The sequence below is a fragment of the Crocodylus porosus genome, unplaced genomic scaffold (genome assembly GCF_001723895.1).
Source record: "Crocodylus porosus isolate Cpor-Errol unplaced genomic scaffold, CroPor_comp1, whole genome shotgun sequence".
Classification (NCBI taxonomy): domain Eukaryota; kingdom Metazoa; phylum Chordata; order Crocodylia; family Crocodylidae; genus Crocodylus; species Crocodylus porosus.
The window spans coordinates 2,132,360-2,156,344 of record NW_017728938.1 but is presented as its reverse complement, the minus strand read 5'-3'; the positions used below and the strand labels follow the sequence as shown (position 1 = coordinate 2,156,344).

General features: G+C 48.0%; 1 protein-coding gene across 4 annotated transcripts in view; it reads left to right on the top strand.

Moving 5' to 3' along the window:
• Positions 1–23,985, top strand: part of CACNA2D2 (calcium voltage-gated channel auxiliary subunit alpha2delta 2) — a 721,727-nt gene that overhangs the window by 646,603 nt on the left and 51,139 nt on the right. For all 4 annotated transcript variants that reach the window (XM_019547467.1, XM_019547466.1, XM_019547465.1 and 1 more), the window contains 2 exons: positions 19,183–19,272; positions 19,877–19,948. In XM_019547467.1, the coding sequence (XP_019403012.1) occupies positions 19,183–19,272; positions 19,877–19,948 (162 nt within the window). The remainder of the gene's footprint in view (positions 1–19,182; positions 19,273–19,876; positions 19,949–23,985) is intronic.

Here is a 23,985-nt window from a genome sequence, read left to right as displayed (position 1 = left end):
AGCTGTGTCCTGCTACCTTCTCATTAAGGAAGCAATCCAGACAACAAAAAGAGAAGAATCTGCTCCCCCATCTTGAGCCAGAGATTAGCTCATAGAGCACAGGCAGAGTGGAGAATGCTCTTTGCTAATTCTCCAGCCAGCTTTTCTACCTCAGCCCTTGAGCAGCAGATTTTTAGCCATTTTGCCATGCTCCCTTTCAGAGTTGGTTTGTGTGTGCCTGTTGAAGGGCACCTAGGGATCCCTGCACCTTTAAGAGAAGAAACAGCTCAGCAAAGTAGCCTGGCAGTCAGAGCCCCACAGCTGCAGGTTGCCTGAGTAACAGGCTAGCAAGGTAGTTGGGTGGCACCTGGCAGGTAGTCAGCTGACCAGAAGGAGTCAGAGCCCAGGGCACATATAAGCTCAGGGCTGAGGCTGGCTGGCAGTTGTGGCAGGCCCGTAGGAAGTGCTCCTGTGTTGAGCCCCCCCACCTCACTGTGCCCAACCCGCTTCCAGGCTCCGAGTGCCTCCCTGGGGGCACCTCATGTCCGACTGATCCCCTTCCTGGAACACACCCGCAAGCCTGGGGGTATGCCACCACCACGCAGGGTCTGGCTTGATCTTGGCTCTGTGCCCCTTGGGAAACACAGGCCTAGTAGTCCTTGAGGGTACTTGACCCACTGGAAGAACTTGGGGTGCTTCCCTCAGTCTCAAGCACAAATAGTGGTCTCCCTTAGTCAGCCAAACCAAGGGGACTCCCAAGGCATAATCTAGGCCCTCTCCCAATAAGTCTCCCATGCTAGGTACAAAGGAGAACTTTATCGGTTACAAGGAGTAGGTTTGGAATAGGGTACATGGTAGAGCAATATCAGAGAAATCCCTTAGAGCAAGCAGTGGCATGGTAACCTTTGATTACGCATCTGTGTTACTGCAAGCTTATATATCTAGTTAGATCTCAAGTAGCTTACTCACAAGTATCATCCAGAGGCAGGTGGAGATTTCCTCTGGAGGCAAGCAGTTTATTGACCATGAATTTCAAGAGAGAGTGCGGGTTTCAGATGGTCCAGCTTCTCTGAGAGTTCTCATTATGGCTGCTGCCCCGCCTCCTGGGCAGTTCGTACCTTATATAGATCTTACGACCTGATTTACTTGATCCCATGAAGACCAGCAACTGTTGGCTGCCAGCCAACCAATTTGAAATGCATCACTGGTTGCTGGGTAGATTGGCAGGGTCTCTAGCTCCCTCCCAGTCATGATGACTTTGCTTAGAACAACAGGGAATTTAAGCCCCCACCCAGGTGTGTGTGGCCAGTCACGCAGGCAGAGGGAGCATGTTTCCCCCTCCCTCAGGTAACAACTCAGGGTTACTGGAAGCCGACGAGGCCAGCAGTGTCTGTCCTGTGCAGTGACCATGGTAACCAAATTGTCAGACTGCTCACCCACCTAATAGCAGATTTTGGGGAGAGACAGAGATGGCATTCTGCCACAGGGGTCACTTTCTGTTTGGCAGTTGCCAGGAGAAGGAGCTCCTGCACACGAGAGTGGCCCCATGCATCTGGCTGCCTGTTTTGCTACCTCCAAACACAGTAAGACTCTAGGGGTTCACAAGGTGCCCAGAGATAAAAGGGGTTGGTATTCTAAGTGGGGGGGAAGTTGGCCCTCTTAAAGGGGCAGAGTGCTGCCTTTATCATTAATGTTATGTTGTAGCCCAGGGGCTTAGGTCTGTATTATTGTTTGCACCAGTGGACTGGGAAGAGACTAATAGGGGAAGAGTAGACCTCACTGGGGGCACATGGTTGTGAAGAGCCCCAGCGCCACAGAGGTGTGAGTTGCAAGAGGACGCAGAGAGCCCAGTGCCAGAGGGGTGCAAGACACAAGGGGCTGGAGAGCCCAGCACCAGAGGGGCACCAGCTGCAAGGGGCCAGAGAGCCCAGCACCAGAGGGGCACGAGCTGCAAGGGTCAGGGGCCCAGTCATAGGCAACTGGTAGGGGAGCACAGAGGTGCACGATGGGGCAGAGTCCAAGAAGGCCAAGGCCCCAACAGAACATACGAGCAATGTAACACCCGAGAGGCATGGGGCATGGTAAAGGGATGGTTGGCACCATGCAATTGGCCCATAAGGCCTGAGGTGTCTCATGCAGCACCGCAGAAGAGAGGCCTGGTAAAGGACCTGCAGATCAGAGCGCTTGAATAAAGTTCAGTGAACCAGGACTAAGTGAAGGCTCGTGGACAGCCTCCTAAGTTATTTTTCCATCAAAAACACGGTGGACAAGATAAGAGGGTGCCCTCAGGGCAGAGCTTGCACAGCCACAGAGCCGCCAAGGCCATAACAGTCACCCTAGGGGATCTCACTCCATGACAGTGCCCATCCTATCAGCAGGAAGTCTGAGTTTTCCTGCTTATTTTCTGATGGAGATGCTGGGATCATTCTGCACCCCAGCAAACTTTTCTGCATGTGGTCATTACTTTCCCCTCCAGGATAATCTGGATATTGACCCTATTAGTGTGGATACTGCCCTCTTAACATGGCTCAGACATAGAAGGAAAGGGACTTTTGGGAACTAGAAGATAGAGGAGTTTCTAGGCATGAGAAGTTTGGAAATGTGATGGGTGTAATTTCTCAGGGACAGGATGTATGGGGCTTGGCAACTTAGAATATGCTTGAGAGCCTTGCCCTGATCTCCCACTGCTCTAACTGAACCAAGAAGATGAAGGACATGGAAGTCTTCTCCAGTCAAGACAGATGGTGGAGGTTGGGATTATTCCCTTTAGAAAGGGTCGTAACAAGAGAGGAACTTGGTACGAGGGTTACAGACCTTCAAAAATCTTGTTTTGCATCAACTCCAGAGACTTGTTAGTTTGCAAGATAAAATCCCTGAAGATTCCACTGGCACTGAGCATGTTGTAGCCCAGAGGTGCTGTGCCTGAGGAACACTTTCTCTGCAATTACTCCTCCTAACTGCTGTGGGCCGCAGTACCTCTGAGCACCGGAACTGAGAAGCAGGGACTACACTTTTCTGTTTCTGCAACAAATGAAGCTTGGTTCCTACAGGCAACAGTGTCCTTCACTGCACAATTTATATCATCCCCAGAGTCCAGTGGGGAAAAATTGTGTGTGATTGTGTGATTAAGAACTGCAACTTAATGCACATGCCCACCTGGAGGAAAGAAGCTAAGTTTTGAAGGCTTGAGTGCAACCTCAGTGATCCTGTAACACAGGTTTTGAGCTCTAATCTACCAATTGTAGATGGTAGCCAGGAGCTTAGCAAGATTTGGAAAAGAATTGGGCATTTATACAAATAATGAGGTTTAAAATTAATGACAATATTAACAGAGATATTGAGACTCAAAGGTGCTGCAAGGTGCCATGCAGTGTGAGCACTGTTAAATGTGAAAACATGATTTATAAGATAAACCCAGAGATTTCAAATAGGAATCCATAGTATTCAAAGCATTCTGACCTGCTGTGGTCTTTCTGAGTTCTTCGCAGAACAGAAGAATTGGTCTATTATTTTTCTGTAGTAAAAATGAGTGAAAGCTAAGAATTGACACTTTCTAAGGGGTGCCTCAAGTCTACTGAAGGGTGCCTTAAGTCTAAAAAGGTTGAAAACATATGTATTAGGGAGACCAGGTTGAGACATAAAATGAGAATAGATTAATCCACAGCACCCACTACAGGACTGCTATACCATCTTCTGTAGCCTCTGCTGCTGTCAGCAGTAGGATGTTTCTAGATGGATATTGGCTCTGATCAAGTCTGGCAAGCCATATGGTAACTCCATGGATTTCCCTGGTGTAACTTGGTGTGCTTCCAATCTATATCAGGGCATGTAAGATCTGAACACGTGGTTTCACCTGTGATCAGAATAGTCCAGTATAGACAGACAGACATACTGCTTATAAAATCACCCTGCCAAGGGTCTGGGTCCTGTATTTTCATATGACACTGTGGATCTATATGGAAGGTGATTGTACCTCCCTAGCTGGGTTAGTGCAGTCCCAACAGGGAGCACATTGAGAGTAGATTGTTGTTTTCAATTTGACAGAACTCATTTTTGTTTCCTGTTTGGAGTAATTACCAATTGGTTTTGATATTTTTCAAACTATCCACCCCCTTAGTTAATACAGCCTGCAACTGGGGACCAGCTCCAAGCAACTTATTATTAATAATAATCATCACTTATTTATTAACCACTAGAACTGCCTTCTCTCTCTCTCTCTCTCTCTTTCTCTCTCCTCTGCTGTCTAAAATTGATTCACCAGATCCAGAGCCCCACCAAGTGTTCAAACCAGGCTGATGAAACATTCATGTCCATAAACATCCTCTTGCCAGCCAGTTCCCTCTCTTTGGGGAATGTCCTTTCCAGCACTGCTTAAGTTTAGCTTGTGTTTAGCATTGGTGAGTATGTATAAACCAGAACAGGAGGGAGAGCAGATGTTTATTCCTGTGAGTGTAAATGAAAACCAGGACACTTCAGGAACAGGGTCTGATCCTGAACTTACTTAGTGCCAGTGTAAATCAGGGGGGACTGCACTTTAAAGCCTTGGGATAAAACCAGTAGAGTATATAATATATAGGTGCCTGGCTAGGGTAGAGCCTATTTGAGCATGTATAGATGAAAATTTAGACACTGAGTCTCATCTCCCCACTGTCTTCTGTACTCCTTGCTGAGCTTGTACATTTGTATGGTATGTGGTATGCTGTCTCCATGCATGTGTTTGAGTATGTGTCTGTGTGTTCGATGGACCATCTGTGCCCTGAGTGTGCATGTGTGGATAGCATGTGAGTTGTACAAAACAAGTCACTTCCATGAAAGTGCGATGGCCAGCCTACATCCCAAGCACAGACATTCTCCAGTGGACAGAGAACACATTCATGGCCCGGCTGTGACAGCCTAGCTACATGTTGAGTAGGTCAGGCAGTCACTTACCAAAGAAGTGTCTCTCTTGTGAGTTGACCTTGGACAGACAAAACCATGGGAGATCTCACAGATACATTATGGACTGCCTGAAGGCTCACTCAAGGCCTGCACCACTGAATTCCATTATTGCAAGCAGCTTGTGCAGTGCAGGGCAACCTGGCACCAGGTAATCTGCCCAGATGTAGCCCTTTCTGCATTTGGGTAGGTTCTGCACTAGAGCCACTGCATCTAGTGTGCTGAGCTGAAGCACTAGCTGAAAAAGGTTCACATTCAGGGCCTGCTGAATCTTCCAAGGGAGTGTGCTGCTGTCTCAGAACAGGTGGACTCACCCAGCAGCCATCACTTCCCTCCCCCAACCCACTACTGCTTTGTTTAAAGATGAAAAGACCTCTGGAAGGAAACACCCAGCATGTGGAGCTGTGGGATATTGGAGCTAATTACACATACAGCAGGAGCCTGCACTAGTGAAGTCTTCATCCAGTGGGGAGCAGCTGCTGCATCTCACCAGGAGCTCTGTGTGGAGACCGGTGACAGACATGGCACCCCTGCAATGGCTGCCATACACAGGAGGAGAATGATTCCAAGGGGTTGCTAGAAGACCATCTTTTTGAGCTCCCACTGTGCTATACAGTGTTGTCCAAGGAACTGTGTCTGACAGACCAGATGGGTCCCAGTGCACAGGACCACAGGCAAAAACTGGGCCCTTGTGCACCTTGTTTTGCAAGTTGCACACACAACTGCTTCTAGAGCTCCAGAACAGTCAGAGGCAGGCATCTGCTTCATCAGCTTTATGAAGCTTGCCCTCTGCCAGCTGGTACAAAAAAGGCTCATGCCATTATGGCCCTTCCTCCTCTCCACCCAGTTTGGGTGCTAACCTTAGTGAATCCTCCCAGGGACCACATTTGTGGCTGAACCCTGCAGTTCATTAGAAGGAATCTCTCTGCCAAAAGCATAACAGCCATGGGCTGTTCACTGGGCAGCAGCAAGGGCTGGGCCAGCTGTAGTGATTGGACTGGATGCCATTCATGCATCCCCTTGAAGTGGGCTCATAGGGCTGGTGCCACAGGAACTGGTGCACACTGCTCGTTACACTACTGCTCCCTGCTGCTTTGCCAGCCTCTTGCAGTCCAACATGTGGGAACTGTCCCAGCAACATAGCAAGTCACACAGTCATTTTCAAAATGCTGAGCCAAATCCTCAGCTGGTCTAAATCGGCATAGCCCCATTGATCTCTGGGCTTAATGGCAAAAGTGCAAGTGATTAAAAATGTTTCTTGGTTTGTTGCCCGCTCTTATCAGGTGATTACAGAAGAACCTCTCTTCCCATTTAAAATCCAGGGCATGTCTAGCCATGACAGTGCTGGAGAGAAAGCTTGAACACCAGAAGGCAAATTAAAAGAACTTCAGCAGCAATGCAACAAGGGGGGAAATCAGGCAGATACAATATACTTGCTTCTCAGAGTCATAGTTCCATCTTCATCCATTTATTATCAGCATGGCGCAAATCTGCTTCTGAGTAGCACAGTGCATCAGCAGCAGCAATTGCATCCCCTTTGATTAAAGTGAAAAACAAGATCAAAGGCACAATAACACAAAGCCAGCCACAGACGTGACCCTGAGCTTCCTCAACATTCCAGTCTCTGAAAAGGGACCAGGGAGCCTGTCACTTTTCTTCTGAAAAGTCAAGCAGTCAAACGCCATCTGCATAATGGATCTGAGAGAAGAGCTTCAAAGGGGATAATGTTGCCATTTGTATCCTGGGTTCCTGGAGTCTGGTACAGGGTAGAATACATTGATGAGAATGAGGGTAGTAAAGTGAGGCGGCTGTTACAGTGACAGATGTTACATTACTGAGCTCATTGGCATCTGCTACTAACCCTGTTCAAAAGGCTAAATGTTCTACATGTTCATCTGGACACCTTCCAATCTATTATTTGCCTGATAAAACCAAAGGTCTCAAGTCCTGTAGTCCTTGTTCAGGCACACTGCTGAATTGCTGTGTTTTATCTAAGCTACTGAGAGCCTGGTGCCATTATTTTGGCTGTTCTCCAGCTTACTCTACTGTTCTAACCTTGCGCATTAGGTCAGCACATCCCATCATATAATGTGAACATAACATGCACCCACTCCCTGTGATGGCTGTGTCCCCTTTGAGTGGTGGTTGACAAGACCACTACTGTCTGCCTCAGGAAGTGGGACTTTTAGCTCAGGCCGTAGAGGTACTTGCCCTTAAACTAGGTGGTTCCAAGGTTTGTATCTCATTGCTGATCTGCTAGCTCAGTCCCGTACCCAGAGACCTGTGTCACCCTTGTCCATCCATATCCCTTCTTAGCTTGTCACAAAGCAGAGACTCCTCCAAAATCACTCTGACATGGTTTGCCAGTATTTCATTTGCTTGGGTCCATCTCCAGGGCAGGCCACCCCTAATGAGGATGATCCCGGGATCTTGGTCAGTGGTGGTGCTGGATAAGGGGAGGAAATGCTGTGTCTCAGGGAGTGTCTGCACCACCTCCATGCCATGCATAGGGATACTACTGTGTCTCTAGTAATATCCGCTACTAACTCACCCTCAGTCTGTATGTGACAGCCCCCAAAAATAAAACAATGTGACTTACACAGAGCAGCCTGAGCACATATCTAGAAATGCTCCTGGATTTCCTGTCTTGACCATGTTTATTGCTACAAGCTGAAGGCCACTGTAAAGCAGCTACAATCCCTTGTTTCCAGGCATTGTTGCATTTAGTCCAAGTGCAGATTTCACTACCCAGACTTGTCACCTACCATGTAGTTTGTTGGAGAAGTCCAGTCATGTTCATTTTGCAGGTTTTCTTCCAAACCCAGTTAAACGTTGTCAGTGAAACAGAAGACTCAGAAGAAAGGTTACCCTGGGAGAGGTGGCTCCTCCTCCCTTCACTTGTTCTGTTGCCTGGAGCTACTAGCAGCCATCATGGCATCAGTAAAATGTTGGTCATAGACAAACAGTGACTGTGGCACAAAGCTTCCTAGTGCTGGCAGTTTTGTCCCATGGCCATGACAGGAGGGACCCATAAATCCCCTGAGGCAGCATCACTGTTCATGGGGTTGACCCATATCCCTCAGTCTGGCATGGAGAAAATGAAGGAGTTCTACACATGGATGCATCTGTAGTGAGGAAAGAATAAGTGGCAGGCTCAACTGTGTGACTCCGTGGCATCACATTGATCTGGGGCATGTATCCATCTGGTGTCACACCCTGACATTTCCTCCAAGGGCAAAGATAAAGCCTTTTGATCCCAAGTCTTTGCATGACGATAAACTTAACGTGGTGGCAGATCAGGGCATGGAGAGAGCAAGGGTGCAGACCTCTGGATACTTCCTGCCCCTGTTGCCTGGGCCTCTCCATTTTGTTTGGACTAATCCCCCAGAGACTCTCAGAATATTCTGCCTCAAGTGGCTTTTTTCCAGTTGGACTGAAATGTTGGAGGAAGAGTAACTATGCCTCGCAAAACCCCCCTTAACACGGCACGCCCAGAGCAGAGAGTGAACTACCCTACCCCTGCTGAGGCTCAATGCCATGCAAAGAGCAGTCTTTTGTTGGCAGCACTTTAAAGTGCTAAAATTTTCCACATGCTTTGTATCCTTTCACTACTAGTAACAGGGCAAATCTACACGAGACGCTGACTATGCAGCAGCTTAATAATACTGCGCAGTAGCACAGCACAGTGCTAATATGCTACGGCGCAGTATTATTAGGCTACTATTTAGTAACTTCATATTCACTGGTGTTACTGTGCAGTAGCTCTGGTTACTGCACATTTATTTAGTACAGTACTTGCTAATAGAAGTACTAAATAAATGCATAGTAATGACTGTGCAGTAGCGTCTCATGTAGACATGCCCACAGTGTTTTTGCTTTCCTCTTCACTATCCTTTAATCCCCCTTCCTCATTCCTTCTCTGTTCCTATGAAGAGATCATCTTTGCCCTTCTGATCTTCTGTTTCCACCTTGTGTTGTCTAGGTGCCTTCCGGGCATGAATGGATTCATGCTTGCAGCCACCCCACAACAAAAAATTGTTCTGTACCCAGTGGCTGTGTCTACATGAGATGCTGACTGGAGTAACTTATTACTACTGCTAACATAGGCGACGCATGGGGGGGACGCTGCGCCTGGACACATGCCCCCCCTGACAGGGCTGCTGCCACTGCTAACAGCAGTGCCTGTGGGAGCTCACCAGCTCTGGCTGCCAACACCAATGGTGGTGCCTGCGGGAGCTCACCAGCTCCACTCCTGCCACCACCGGCGGTGCCTGCGGGAGCTTGCCAGCTGCACCGCCAGTGGTGGCACCTGTAGGTGCCCCCCCAGACTCAGAAGGCACCAGTTGCCCATGACTGCTCAGTAGCATCGTGTGGGATGAAGTGCAGTGTAATGCTACTATGCAGTAGTAATGAGCTGCTGCGTAGTCAGCATCACCAAAAACCTGTTCGGGGACACTACTACGCAGTAACTCCTGTTACTGCACAGTCATTTAGTACTTGTGAATGCAAATACTAAATGACTTCACAGTAACAACTATGCAGTCACAGTCTTGTGTAGATGTGGCCACTATGTCCATAAGGAAACAGAGATAATGTGGGCCCCCTGAGGTCATGCAGGCCTAGCTCTGGCAGAGTTCAGAATAAACCCCAGGTCCTTTCCCAAAGCTGTTGTTTCTAACTTAGGTCAGTGTGTTGACATGGAGTCCATGAGGGCAACGAGAGTCATTTGATTTTGAAATTAAAGTGTGAAGGTCATTTTAAATACAACCATCAGGGTTCCCAAACAGCTGTGCCCCCATGTGGCTCTCCTGCCAGTTGGCATGACGGATGTGTTCTCAACTGGTCTACCTGGCATGTGCTTCAACTGGTCAGAAAGGAAAATTGGCATTGGGGCTAGGATGTCCATGGGAATCCCTGGTCCACCAGACATTTCTTGTTTGGCCTTAGTCAACTCAGTCTCTCTGACCCATCTCCTTAAAACTACTTAGGTACCTTGTCGGTTAGGTGTCTAAATATCTTTAAGGATCTGGGGCTTAGCTTCTTGGCAATAAAATTGGGTAATAGCAATTGGAGTGGTGTGAGGAAGAGTGTGAGGTGCTAAGATACTGCTGTAGTGGGACTGTTGTAGGTATTTCAGCTATAGAGGCCCTGTGTACACTAACCCTCCCCCAGGGGTGGGCCCAATGGGAAGAAGGCTAGTGTAGAGGCAGTCTGGACTCCATCTTCCAGGTTTGATGCTCTTTTCATATCTAATCTCTTTCTGACTGGATCTCTCCCTCCTACTTCCTGGTTTCTCTCTCTCTCCCCCATACTAAGTCATCCAAAAATAATTCATTTTTCTCTCCCTGGTGCTTCAGACTGAGGCTTTTATCTGCTGCTCTCTCCATGGCAATCTGTGAGGAGGGTTAATTGATTCAGAAAGAGGCAGTGTTTCCTTCATGCCAACACTGAGGGCTGATTGGCACACTGTCCCTTAATGCTCTTACTGTTTTCACAAATAGCCTAATGGGTGGGGGTCCGTTAGGATGGGCCTGGCTAGGGGAGGGTGTTTCTTTAATATTACGTCTGCTAATTAGCCGATTAACTTAAACTTAACTTATTTTTATTGACTAGATTACTTAGTTATAGTTGACACACGTTGACACATGTATGAATGCTTAAACAATTAACTATTAACTATGATATATAACAAAATTATGAAATGGGATTGAGTTAACTACTTACAATATACCATAATAACAGGACCAGAGACATTCCAGTACGGGTGCCGCTGCAGTCGGACACAAAACGGCTTGGCTCGGTGCGTTAGCTCAAGGGGAGGCGAATTTGGGTTGATCAGGCCCTGTTCCTTTTCGAAGCGCTTGGTTTCTGACGAGTGAGACTCCTCCAAATAAGGCTTGCGTTCATGGGTATTAGGCTGTTTTGTCTCCGCCTATGTGGCAAATTATGGCCAATCACTAGCTTATTTTTGGCACCGCCTATGCAGCAAATTTTTAGCCAGTCAGTAGCTTACCAGACGTCTTTTGGCGCGCTAATGTTGATTTGCATTTTGAGGTGGATGCAGACTGCTCACGGTTATTTATATTTCCCTCTCTGTGCGTGGGACTTCCCCTTTTTGAGGCAGTCGCTGACACTCAGAGCATACTTGGTGCTAGACGGGAATTGTTCTGACTGAAGTGGGCAGGCCATTTTAGCTCTGCGAGCTTGCACATCCTACATCCCCTCGTGGCCGTGGCCACTTCAGCAGTTGTCGGAGTCAGGGTCACTATTGTCATCTGGATTGTTGGTTGCTAGTAAGTGGTGTGATTTTGAATTGACAAGGCGTAAGCGATAGGGCTTCTAGGCGGTTGCGCGTATACTTAATGGTATTACATAATAAGCATAATAAAATACCAATCACTACAAGGAACAAGAAGCAGGACCAAAAGAATTGTTGCCAGTTTCCTAAATTAAATAGTTTTGGTATCCCCTCGAGACAACTTGACCACCATGTGGTCACCTTCTTTGCATCTTGAGCGGTTTTTAGGATGGCAACAGTAATATTGCGAAGGTAGTTTGCAATAGGTTGGATTTGGAAACAACATTGGTTTTCTGGAATGCTTGGGTGTATCTCGCAGAGAAGTTGACAAACGCCACCACGCTTTAATAATAAAAAGTCCAAACTAAGACGATTATGAAGAGTAAATGTAACCAGTTCGTCAACTTTTCTCCTAACATGGTCAGTCCTTTTGCAATCTGATTTCCAAGCGTCTCGATGTGGCTGCCCAATTCTTGGAGTTGAAGTTGGGTGATGGTGGTGCCAATGGGTCCCCCAAGGAAGGGTGCGAGGAACCTGACTTTGGCCCAGTTGGTGATGGTGTCCCAGAGAGCCTGTTTTGTTTGTGGCGAGGACTGACATGATGATTGGGTATGTTGAGTTGAATAAACAGTTCCTGAGTTGCTAGAAACAAACACGAACCCAATAGTACATAAGTTTGAGGATTGCGGGGGAGATGGGTATATGCAGTTTTCCCACATAGCCACAATAGGCCTGACGGGAGAGAAAGGGAATAAAACCAACCAACAGAGTCTGGACAGTTATACCGTTGGGGGTCTCTAAAGATGTTGTCTTTTGGGTATAGGGTGTCACCGTCACCTATGAGATGTTTTAATGTTAGGTCGCCACCTCAGCCCCCACATGGGGTGTATGTGTCATCACCGTTGTGAAAGGATGAATAAACATACTTAAAAAAGGGTAACAAAAGGGATAATAAGGGGAGTTGATTAGGGAGGGAAAGGTTGGTTTTTAAGCTTGAGGGGAGTGATAAAGACCAATTGATGCGGTCCCAGGGTTCTTTAAATGTGGTAATAGACATATTACAGGTTACATCATAGGCTGATTTTTGGGGTTGCCAGTTTCTGTGACGGGTATAGTTGGTGTTGGTGGAAACAACGGAATGTGGAGAGAGTGTAAAATTACATGCTAAAGTGTTTTGAAGAGAGCCTAGGTGATTGGTACCCATAAACTGAAAACAGGGAAGAATTCCTAAATGGGAGTTAAGGTTTAGAGAGGGGTCAACACTCAGGAGCAAGTGGTGAAGGGTTGGGGGTCGGGTTAGACATTTGAATGAGTTATTTACATAGGAATAAAGGGGAGAAAAGCCGTTAAGGAAAGCATTGGCGGTAAGAACTTGGGGGGTTACATGGGGGTTAAATTGCGTTGCTGAGGATACTGTGGAGGTACAGACAATGCAGCAAGAGCTGTTACAGCCTGCTTGACATCCTAAAAAGAATAGGAGTGTGATAACCGAATTATTTGACCAGGCATCATTGTTCGGCCAGGCACCGGGCTCCGTAGTTTGGTCTCTGTCGGCGGTAGTACAGACGGCAGTGCTTACCTATAAAAAATAATAGAGAGTGACGGCTCAAGTGACTTGGCCTTAGGTTTAGGAACTTTGCTTACTCAGCCAGTTATGATGCGTTAAGATTGGTTTCGGGTCGGGTATGGTGGTAACCCAGTAGGTATTTGGATAGACTCCCGGCGATTTGACTTCACCAGGTAAGGGTTTTCCCTTACCCGCAGTAGGTATGGTGACCCAAATTAAGTCGTTTGGATTATACCAATGAGTCCAAGGAGGCACAGAGTCGGCAGGACGGTCAACCCAGTGTGGCTTTAACGCATTTAGGTTTTTTAGGACTTTGGGGAGGTGGGAATGCCACCCTTTAAAATCAGGGTTAGGGTTTTGGGTGTGCAAAGCTTCCTTGAGCGTTCTTATATGGCGTTCGACCATGCCGTTGCTTTGGGGGTGATACTGGAGGTGGGGGTGGAAAGAGATGTTATGTTTGGTAAACAGCGTATCTAGTGCTTTAGAGGTAAACGGGAGTCCATTGTCGGACTGAATTTGTTTGGGGGTGTCCCACCATGCGAAGGCAGTTTCTAAAGCTTTGATGACCGCTAAGGCGGTTGTTTGGCGTAGGGGAATACAACTTAGGATTCTAGTACCTAGGTAAAAAATTACTAGTCCTTTTGGAAATAGTTTTGCCCTGGGGAGTGGCCCTATGAGGTCAACTTGCCAGGTGCTCCCCGGCTCAAAGTAAGAGAGGGAATATACGTGGTGGTCATAAATGGGCTTTGAGGTTTTCTTTTCCGTCTGGCATGTAACGCAATGCTGGACAGCTTGGTGCCACCGTACAGCTGGAATGTCTGGGTCAGAGTGGCATGATTGCTTGAAACAACGATGTAATTTCGAGGCACTTAGGTGGCCCCATTCTGCATGGAGCCAGTCAATGAAGGCATCAGAAGAGGGGAGGCTAGAGTTGACTTCGACTTGGGGTTTTATGCTAGTATTAGGGTTCTCTGCTGCTTGGAGAATGACGTCCAAGCAGGCATGGAGGGGATTGGTTAAGGGGCAGTGAGAAGGCATATGAGTTAATAAGATGTGAGGTGTTTTTGCTAGCACTGCAGTGAAAAGTTTGGCCCAATCCTCTGCCCAGGAGGTGGGTTGGGCAGTGCCCGTCACTACTAAGAAAATAAAGTGCGAGTCCACAGCCATTATAATAGTTTCATATTTTGCATGTACGGTGATGGCATGTCTCGTGCCTTGTTGGAAGGCTAAAAATTTGAGTCATTGTGCTGATGTTGGTTCTGTAAGGTGTGTAATTACAAAATCGTCACATTTGGAACAATAATGCCTGTATTTCGGGGAGTTTTTTGTACTCCCATCCGTTACTATCCACGGGATGGCTGTGACAGGAATAAACGGGGATGATGGTTAACTAAATTCAGCGAGGTGTTGGACATCCTTAAGGGTCCAAGTTGCCCAGGTGTATTAGGTATGTAGGACAAGTGATTGCCAGGTCTTTCTAGTCCCGTGAAAATCGGGTGGGAATGAGTTGGTGAGCTTTGGAAGTATGGATATTCCTGGGCCATAAAGCGTTCCATGGTGGATGGCATAACTTTCTGCTAGCTCAGCGGTTAGGAGAGAAAGGGCAATAGGTCCATAGCGGTGTCGGGTCCATTGATTTTCCAAAATAGGTGGTCGATGACTAGGTTATCTTGCTTGATGTAGGCGGACAAGTGCTCAGTAGTGTGAGTAGTATAGATGGCGATCGGTCGGGAGGGATCAAACCTCGATAGGGGTTGCGGTTGTTGGAGGGCATGGGTGAGGTGGTTTAAGGCATGCTGCTCACTGGATCCCCAGTGAAACGGCTTACAACCCCTGAGGAGGGATTGTAGCCGCCCTAGGGGTTTGAGGTCTTCTGGTGTAAGGAAATGATGGTGGTAATTAACTTCCCCGAGGATCTTTTGTATATCTCGCCAGTTTCTCAGAGGGTTGGATTTCCATGCTTCCAAGGCTGGGGGCCTGTCAGATGGGGTTGGCACAAGGGTGGTGGGGCTGACGGTGAGTCCTAGGAAGGTTAAAGATTGCGAAGCGGTTTGGCTCATTTTTGTGGCATGTGGTTGCCAGCCTTTTAATTGTAGGTAGGGTACTAAAGCTGTTAGCATTTTACTGACAGCTCGTTCCTCACCGCTGACAAGTAGAATATCGTCCACAAAACTGATGATGTTGTGCTGTGGGTGGTGTTCAGTTATGAAGTCGTCTATGTGCCGCATGAGTAGTGAGCTACAGATGGCAGGTGAATTGCTATATCCCTGCAGACATACAAGCCATCGGTACATCCGGCCTTGTGCGCAGAAATTGAGGGTACCGTGCGGGTCAGTTATGGGAACTCTGTAAAACATATCTTTGAGGTCGATGGTGGCTCCCCAGGTGTGTTGGCTATTGCGTAGGGCGTGGTGTATTTCAGTGATGGTGCGGGTTTGAGGGTATTGTGTGGGGTGAATTGCTGCGTTGGCTCTTCGGTAATCGATGACTAGACGTACATCGTGGCCATTGGAGTGTGGTTTCGGGATCTCCCACCCGGCTGATAGGTATTTGCTTTCGCTAATTTCACGGACTTTTCCTTCTCCCTGGAGCCGGTTTACTACGTCCCGGAGTGCCGGGATGTTCTCTAGTTTTGTGGGGATAGGGTGGTAGGGCCAGGGTTGGGGATTTTTTATTGAAGGTTGGTGGGTTTCTTGAGGGGAGGGGGCAACAGGTAATAAGTTGACTAGGGTGTGTTGCTGTCCCATACGGTGAATGCAGGTGACTCCGAGTAGGAATTGGTTTCTGATGAGAGTTTTTAGCCAGTAAGAGATGCCTTGGTAGTAGGCTGTGAAATGGGCGACTATTGCTTTTCTTTCTGCATTGAGTCCTTGGACCCACATGGACTGATTTGTGGGGTCGTGTGGCATGGCTAACGTGATAATGCTGATTTGAGCTCCAGTATCTAGGAGGAAGGAAAAGGGATGCCCCGCGATCTGTAGTTGGATGAAGGGGCGAGTGTCTGATGCGTGGTCGGCCGCCCCGAAGGTGGCCTGTGTTAGTTTTTTCGCTTCTCGTTGAACTTGAAGCCCTTAGCTTTTGCTAAGATTAACTGTTCTTCTGAGGTTAATTTTTGGGCTTCAGCTTTTGTTAGGCCCCCTTGGTTGATTAAGAATCCGAACACAGCCTGCTCTAGGGGGGTACGCTTGGGATAGTGGGCTGGTTGTGGTTGCTTCCACCCTGGCCCGGGATAAAGCGGGTCGTGTGGACACGGGTATGGGGGTGAAGCTGTTGCAATTTTTCCTCTATTCAGACCTGGTGATGCGATGTTAGCGGGTAACTGGGGTAGTAGGTTGAGAAGGGTCGAGACATTGTTCCCTTCAGCCGTTTTTAGATTGTCTGTCCCCCCCGCCGCATCGACCGCCCCTTGGACAGCTATAGCCGTGATGGGTACAGTTGCGGGGTCTTGCAGGAACCTTTGTGGGTAACTGTCCGCGTGTTGTGCTGGTGTAAGGCCACGGGGGTTTTGTCGGGCATCCCACATGACATATGAAAAGCCGGCAACCATATTAATTAGGTCGGCTCCCATAAAGGACCTGCTGGGGCGCTGGGTAAACGCCTGGAGGTTGGTGCCAGTTAACATGACGGCTAGTGCTGGTAAGGGGATGGGCCAGTAGTTGTTGTTGTTGACTAACACTGCTGATCCAGCCCCTCCATGCTGGAGGGTGTTTCTTTAATATTACTTCTGCTAATTAGCCGATTAACTTAAACTTAACGTATTTTTATTGACTAGATTACTTGGTTATAGTTGATACGCGTTGACACATGTATGAATGCTTAAACAATTAACTGTTAACTATGATATATAACAAAATTATGAAATGGGATTGAGTTAACTACTTACAATATACCATAATAACAAGACGAGAGACATTCTAGTACGGGTGCCGCTGCAGTCGGACACAAAACGGCTCGGCTCGGTGCGTTAGCTCAAGGGGAGGCGAACTTATGTTGATCAGGCCCCGTTCCTTTTCGAAGCGCTTGGTTTCTGACGAGTGAGACTCCTCCGAATAAGGCTTGCGCTCACAGGTATTTATTAGGCTGTTTTGGTTCCACCTATGCAGCAAATTATGGCCAATCACTAGCTTATTTTTGCCACCACCTACACAGCAAATTGTGGCCAGTCAGTAGCTTACCAGATGTCTTTTGGTGCGCTAATGTTGATTTGCATTTTGAGGTGGATGCAGACTGCTCACGGTTATTTATATTTCCCTCCCTGTGCGTGGGACTTCCCCTTTTTGAGGCAGTCGCTGACACTCAGAGCACACTTGGTGCTAGACGGGAATTGTTCTGACTGAAGTGGGCAGGCCATTTTAGCTCTGCAAGCTTGCACATCCTACACTTACAAAAGACAAAAGGTGACCAAACTTGCCTGAGAATGCTGAGCCACAGTCATCATTGGGTCCCCAGCTCCCTCCCTGTCACATAAGGAGATGCAAGCACTGTGGGTGCAGGAATAGAGAGTATCAGGTTTGGTATGTTACTCCCAATGAGCACTTCACTTCCCTCCCCCTCCTGGTACTCTCCAACATGCTAAAATCTTTCTCAAGATAAATGCTGTATGTGACATAAAGGTGCCTAGCTGGGAAACCAGAGGACTAGGGGTCTGCTTCCATGCTCAGATCTAGGTTTTCCAAAGAAGGCGAGTGCTTTGGGAGGCCTGACTTGAGACGCCTCAAGAAGGTCTGGTTATCCAAAAGTGCTGAGAGCTCACCCTCTGGAATCTCAGCACCCTCCCGGGGTTTTGTGTGGGGCTGCAAACCTCCTGGTACTAACCTGCCCTTGCCCTGGCATGTACATCAGCAGTGAATGTTCTGATGATATTGCTAGGATTGTTGCAAACAGTTTGTATCTTACCAGGAGGGAGAGGGGCACTGGATGGGATGCACAACTCACTCAGTGGGGGCAGAAGGAAAATCTTCCAGTGATGGTGGAGCTTTGAGTGCCCATACAGAGGCACTGCCTGGGCATTAGGGAGGGTTAATAGGTGCCTTGTAACTTGGCATTGCTTTGTTTTTTGACATTTGTATCAGAAAGTTACTTCATTTTTATCATGGGTAGGCAGCCTTCGACCCTTTGAAATGCTGTCCCTGTGCACATATGCGTGCATGTGTGTGCGTGCATAATGTTATAGGCAGAGCTTCCAGTGGAAGAATAGTCCATGGGATCAGGTTCAGGCTGGAGACCTGGATTCAAGCCTTGCTGTGCCACAGGCTCCATGGGTAACCTTGGGCAAGGCACTTGGTCTCTGTGCCTCAGTTCCCCTCCCATAAAATGGAGATAATAGCATTGCTCCAAATACTTGAAGAGTGTGTGATTTCCAGCTACTATTGAAAGAGGGCAACAGAATCACCTTGCTTAGACAGTGGAGGTTGCCTGACTCCCCCTTTTCACTCACACAGTAGCTGACATTTTTCAGAGCCTGCCCCTACACAATAGAGTTTGTAGTTTGTCTTGGCATCTTGCCATGTAGAGGCCCCAAGCACCTGGGCCCTGTCTCTCACTCTGCCCTTGACTTTCTGTGACACCTTGAGCAAGCCCCTCCTTCTCTGCACTTCAGTTTCCCCATCTGTGAAGTGGCATGGGAGGAGAAGGCTGTCACAGACATCACATTTGTCAGATTTCATGAGTGAATGTTGCCCTGGATGAGAGGGCCTAGCCCTAGGGCATGGTGTGCTATACCGCTACTTCCTCTTGAAAGGTTTGTATGGCTGGGCTGCATCACTAGGGCTCCCCAAGATCACTGGCTCTTGTTCGCTCAGTGCTGCTGTCAGTCTATGAGGGTCCAAACATGGGATGTAGCACAAGAGCCATTTGTCAGGAAAGGGAATGTGCACTGGGATTCAGGAGGAACTGCTGTCCCTACTGCCCCAGGTTCCTGACTCTCCTTTACTGCTGTCAGCCATTTTCAACAAGAAGAGCAAAGGGTTGCAGAGGGAACACTGGGAGCAAATGTGAACGAGGGCTGCCAGGACGAAGGGCAGCTGCAAGGAAGTCAGGTAGCAGTGGTCTCTGACTGGAGCAGAGCCCATAGCCTGAGACGAATGACGAGTGATGCCATGGCTATGAAACTTAGAGCACAAAGCCCCACATATCTCTCCACTCCTGTCCAGGGCAGGTGTGGTGGTGGTGCAGGATCACTGCAGTAGGTTAGGTGATCTTTGCTGAGCCCGGGCCCCAGGCTTTCCCCTGACTGAGGAAATGCTATGCAGATTGGGTTGTAAAACACAGGAGCCTCCTCTCCCAGGGAGCGCTGACTCCATGTGAGGGTGCCTGTTCCTTCCCCAAGCTGTGCGCCCAGCTATCTGGCAGCAGTTGTGAATTCCTTCATCTCATAGTTGATATCTCCTTATTTGTCCTGCAGGAGTATCTGGATGTGCTGGGGAGACCCATGGTCCTGGCAGGAAATAAGGCCAAGCAGGTTCAATGGACCAATGTTTATCAAGATGCTCTGGTAAGGAGAACTGAGCTAAGCACTATCCCAAGATGCCTGTCTCTCCCACAGTGCCCCTGCTGGTGAAGCTTGCTTGCAGAGCAATACTGCTTGCTTTGTAATTACTTAATGCACATTCAATTTAATTTTTCAGTAAGGAGGAATGTAGTGAGTTTAATAATCCTTTCAACACCCACAGTCAGGAAGATGGACTATCCCTTTGGGAGGGTTGTGGGAGCCTGTGTACCTGCTGTCAGGCCTTAAAGTCCCCATAACCCATCCAGGCAGGCTGCTGAAATGTCAAAGAAGTTGATAGCCACTGGGTTGGTATTGGAAAGAGAATGCCATTAGCCCTGAGATCCAGCCTCAAAGTCCCAGCGTGAGGTGTGGCTAGGGAAGTCATCCTAAGCTAAGCTACAGTGGCAGGGCTGAAGCTGCCCAGTAGGACCTAAGACCTCAATATTGTGACTCTCCAACCCCATTTTGCTGGCCCCAGCCCCAGCACAAGATAAACACCCAGCTTAGTCCAGGAATACAAGAGAGAAGGGCAGTGAAGTGTCTGAGAGAGATCAGCATGTCTGACAGCTTGAAGATCTAATTTTCTTTTGTTCTGGTCTCTGTCCAGGGGCTGGGTTTGGTGGTGACTGGCACCCTGCCAGTATTCAACCTCACAGAGGACAGCAGCAGCAACAGAAAGGTACAAAACATCATCATCTTCCATCCCATTTCAAGGGCCTGATTCTACACTGCCTTACACCTTTGTAAATCAGGAGGAACTTCACTGAAGCCATTACACTCCTGATAGGAGCAGAGACCCCCGGGCTCAGTATGTACAACACAGCTTTAGATTGCGTATCCCAGTTTGAAAACCACTGTTCTAGATGACTTCTCCAGTAGAATTGTCACCTGGCAAGACTAGATATTGTGTGCTACATGCACTGGAATGTGAGTAAGAGCTTGTTCCCTTGTGTTTGCTTTGCTCCTCTATGGTAGAAGTGTGGCCTTGAGATTAGGGGGCTTGGCTGGTGCTTATAAGAACTGGATTTACATACTGGCTTTGCTTTGTGGAGTAGATCACTTCCCCTCTTGTGTGCCTCAGCTTACCCTCTGCAGAATGGGATCATTGCTTTACTTTCTTCTGGGGGCCTAACCCACATACAGTGCTATAGCAGCCTAGGCAGTCATGCAGCTCAGCTGATTGTGCCTAGGAGAGACTGGGTTTTTGCACTGCTTTCTCCGGGTGGTTTTCCAAGGAAAAGGAACCTCTCCCTGGCTTTGCTTTCACAGAAGCTGTCTTTTCACAGGTGATTGCTTCAGTGCTTCATGTGGTAGATTAAATCCTTATTTGTTCTCTGTCAGTTTTCTGACCCCTGCTGGTCCCTCAGTAGGTGGGGAGAAATGGGTCTTTCTGGGGAAGGTTTTAACATTGATCCCTTGTTACTGAAACTCCGACCCTTTCTCCCAAGCTAAGCAGACCTGAGAGGTAACTTCTGGGTCAGTAGCAGGATGGCAGATCCCCATTTTCCATGCTGGAGTTTGCTGTCTAATATACCCACTTTTGGCTGAGATGTAGTACCCATGTCTTAACCCTTTAGAAATGCCACCATACTCTGTGGAAATAGAATGCTGTTTGCCTTGTTCTTCTGGCCAGATTCCCATTCAACCTCACTAATTTACCAGTTCCAATTAGATATGGTATTCTGCTGAACAGCTGCTGTATTCCTCCCTGGAGGGGATCCTTTGCTTATAGCAAGATCCCTTTGTATTCTTACCTTGTGAAGGGGGAGTATAAGAGGCTTAATTAATTACTGTTGATAAAACACTTTGTGATCTTTAGATCAAAGCAGCTGGGTAAGCGGATAGCGTTGTCATGTGTGGAGGGATTCCTTTGATTTCTCCATCTACTCACTGCTTGGTGAGTTCTGGGAGAGGATATGCAGGGGTGCCTGATGATGCTAACCAGTTCAGCTGAGGCTGTGGTGCTTTGTACCAGAAGCTGGAGAATATTGGTGCAATGTGATGGTTATTACCCTGTACCAAAACATCTCTGGTTATAGTATTGTGGCCAGCCAGCCTGCCTGAGGGTGAAATATTGATCTTCACATGTGGCTGCAAAGTAGCTCCAAGTAGGAGGTAGTATTCTTTCCCCACTCCCCACCTCCCCAATTACTTGCCCCTATGGGTTGAGTTCTTGTCACTGTTATCATGGGGTTTTCTCTTGTGAAGGTCTGTAGGGAGCAGGGGTGGCTTCCAGACAAAATTTAAAAGAGCCCTTAAAGCAAAGGAGCCTCTCTTTGATACAGGCATAGAGCTTGCTACTTGCTTAATTTTTAATCCCTGGTGCACTGAAGAAGAAAAGCAATGATAAAAATGTGAGCTGGTAAATGGAGTCTGGGCTGGCTCTGCCCTTCTAAACCACATGAAGATGATCTGCTGGGGAAGCTAGAAGACATTGTGTTCACCCCAGTGGGTAGAGAACCCAAATGCATGTAAAGGAAAGCTGCTGTGGAGGAATGGATGTAGAGAGGGAAAGCTTAAAGCCCTCTGCAGTGAGGGGCTGTGGGGCTTGTGGGAGGGAAGGGTGTAGAGAAGGATGCAGTAGCTCATAATCCTCTTTGGGGCCTGTTTGCAGATGAGGATTTTGGAGCAGATGAGAAGAGCAGATGTTGGAGATTGCTAAATGAGTATTTACCTTCCCCCTCCCTTCTGGACTTCCTTGTCTGCACCTGCTGTTTCCCTGATCAGTACTGGATCACAGAATGAAAGCTGTGCAATAGATGTTGCTTTGCCAACCTGCCAGCACTTAATGGAGCTATCTGTGCAGTAGTGGGTTGGGACAGCCTGGTTTGGCTGCAAGCAGGAGTCCCAGCTAGTTTGTAACCAGGCTCTGAGGCATGCATCACTGATCCACAGGTCCTTGCTCACTTAGATAATATTTGAGCTATTCCCAGCAATGCCGTGTCACCACATGCAACCAAGGGCAGAATGTGGCCTGGGCAAGAACAACCACTGGAAGAAGGACCATGGTGACACAGGAAAAGATAGGGAGGGAAAATGAAGCCTGCCTCTCCCAGTACGTGGGAGTCTGCCTGCTTGCCCTCAGCACACATGCAGGGGCCAGCCACCTCCAGCCTTGCCCCCTCCAAGTTGAGGGGGTATGAAGCAAAGAAACCCCCATTCAGAACAAGAGGATCCAAGTCCTGCCCTGCAGCCATGTTACAGGATGCAATGAGAAGTGTAAAGCCCTTAGCTTCTGGAAATTTGCCACAGTATAAATAGAACTGAGACAACAGTTCACAGGGCTCCAAGGGAGACATAGGACTCTAAAAGGGACCTGTGGGGGTGAATTCAGGCAGAGGCCAAGGGGCCACTCAGTTGGAACACAGAAGTGTGAGTAGAGAAGTAAGTTAGCATTGACTGACAAACCCTAGTGATGCCTAATTCCATTCCCCCACTTGCTGGGAATGGCCAGAGCATACTTAAGTGTGTGTTGCAGGTCCTTCCTCTGTGCTATCTCATTCTCTTCTTACCCACCATATCTGTATGGATCACTGCTGCTGTGGAGGTCTGATCCTGCATTTGGAGTGGGGGTGCAGTTCTAAGGAACCAGTGAGCTGTTTCCCAGAGGGGCAAGCAACCAGCAGTATATGTGTCAGGAAGCCAGGCTCTTGCCTTGCAGAGCACCTGACAGTTTGGTAGTTTGCCATGATGGTACTGCACCAAAGAAGAAAGCAGATGCAGGCATCAGGGTGTTGTGAAAGGAAACGCAGGAAAGCAGCACTTCTAGCAAGGACAGAGGAAGAATTGAGTGTGTTCTAGTTGTAAATGTGCCTGGAACCAAAAGGTGGAACTCAGCTTGAGGAAATCAGGTCTGGATCCAAAATCTATCTGGCTTCTGTCTCTGTAATGGATGAAATTGCAACTCTGGGTCTGGTCATCATACATTCCCCACTATGTTGCTCTCCAGGGCTTGGGGAAGTTCATCCATGGATCCAGCCTTCATATCTCAGACCACCTCCATAATGAGCACAAATCAAAGGCTGGGTCTGGATGTTGGGGTCCTGGTCCAGCTCTGACCCCAGGGAGCCAGCTGCATTAGCTTTTGTCCAATTATTCCTTGTGTAGCATAATAGCTAAAATGCCACCTCCCCACCAAGGCCCAGGTGATCCTCTGGAGAACAATTAGAACAAGGGGCAGAAAACCCACAGATAGGACATTCTGTTTGCCTTTTATTATCGCAATTGTCACCTTGGTTGAGAAGGCTGCCATCCTGTGTGCTTCTTCCAGGTAAGAAGGAAAGACCAGGCATGAATTAAGTAGTGGGGCTTGCATAGCTCAGCTACTGTTCTGGGGTGAAGTCCCAGCACAAGGACGGTGCTGGGGTTGGTAGTTTTGTGCTGCGGCTTCTTTGATAAACAGCTTGAAAGTAAATGCCAAAGTGAGCCATGAAAACCTGAGTGAGCACTCTGCTCTTCATTAAGTGACCTGGCTTGATGAACTAGTAAGCAGGATTTACAGACCAAGTCCGGCTTCAGCTAATGGTTTCTCTAATAAGAGTTTCATTTTCAGCATCTCTCCAAGGGCATTAAACACCCTTCCTTAAGGAGACCCTGTCAGTTTGACTTCCTGTTGTGTCCTGTCTTGTCTTCTTAGTTAATGTATGGGCTCCAAGTCACGGACAGCATCACTCTTTGCTGATCTCTTGTTTAAGAGGCTGTGGCATTCTCCATAAA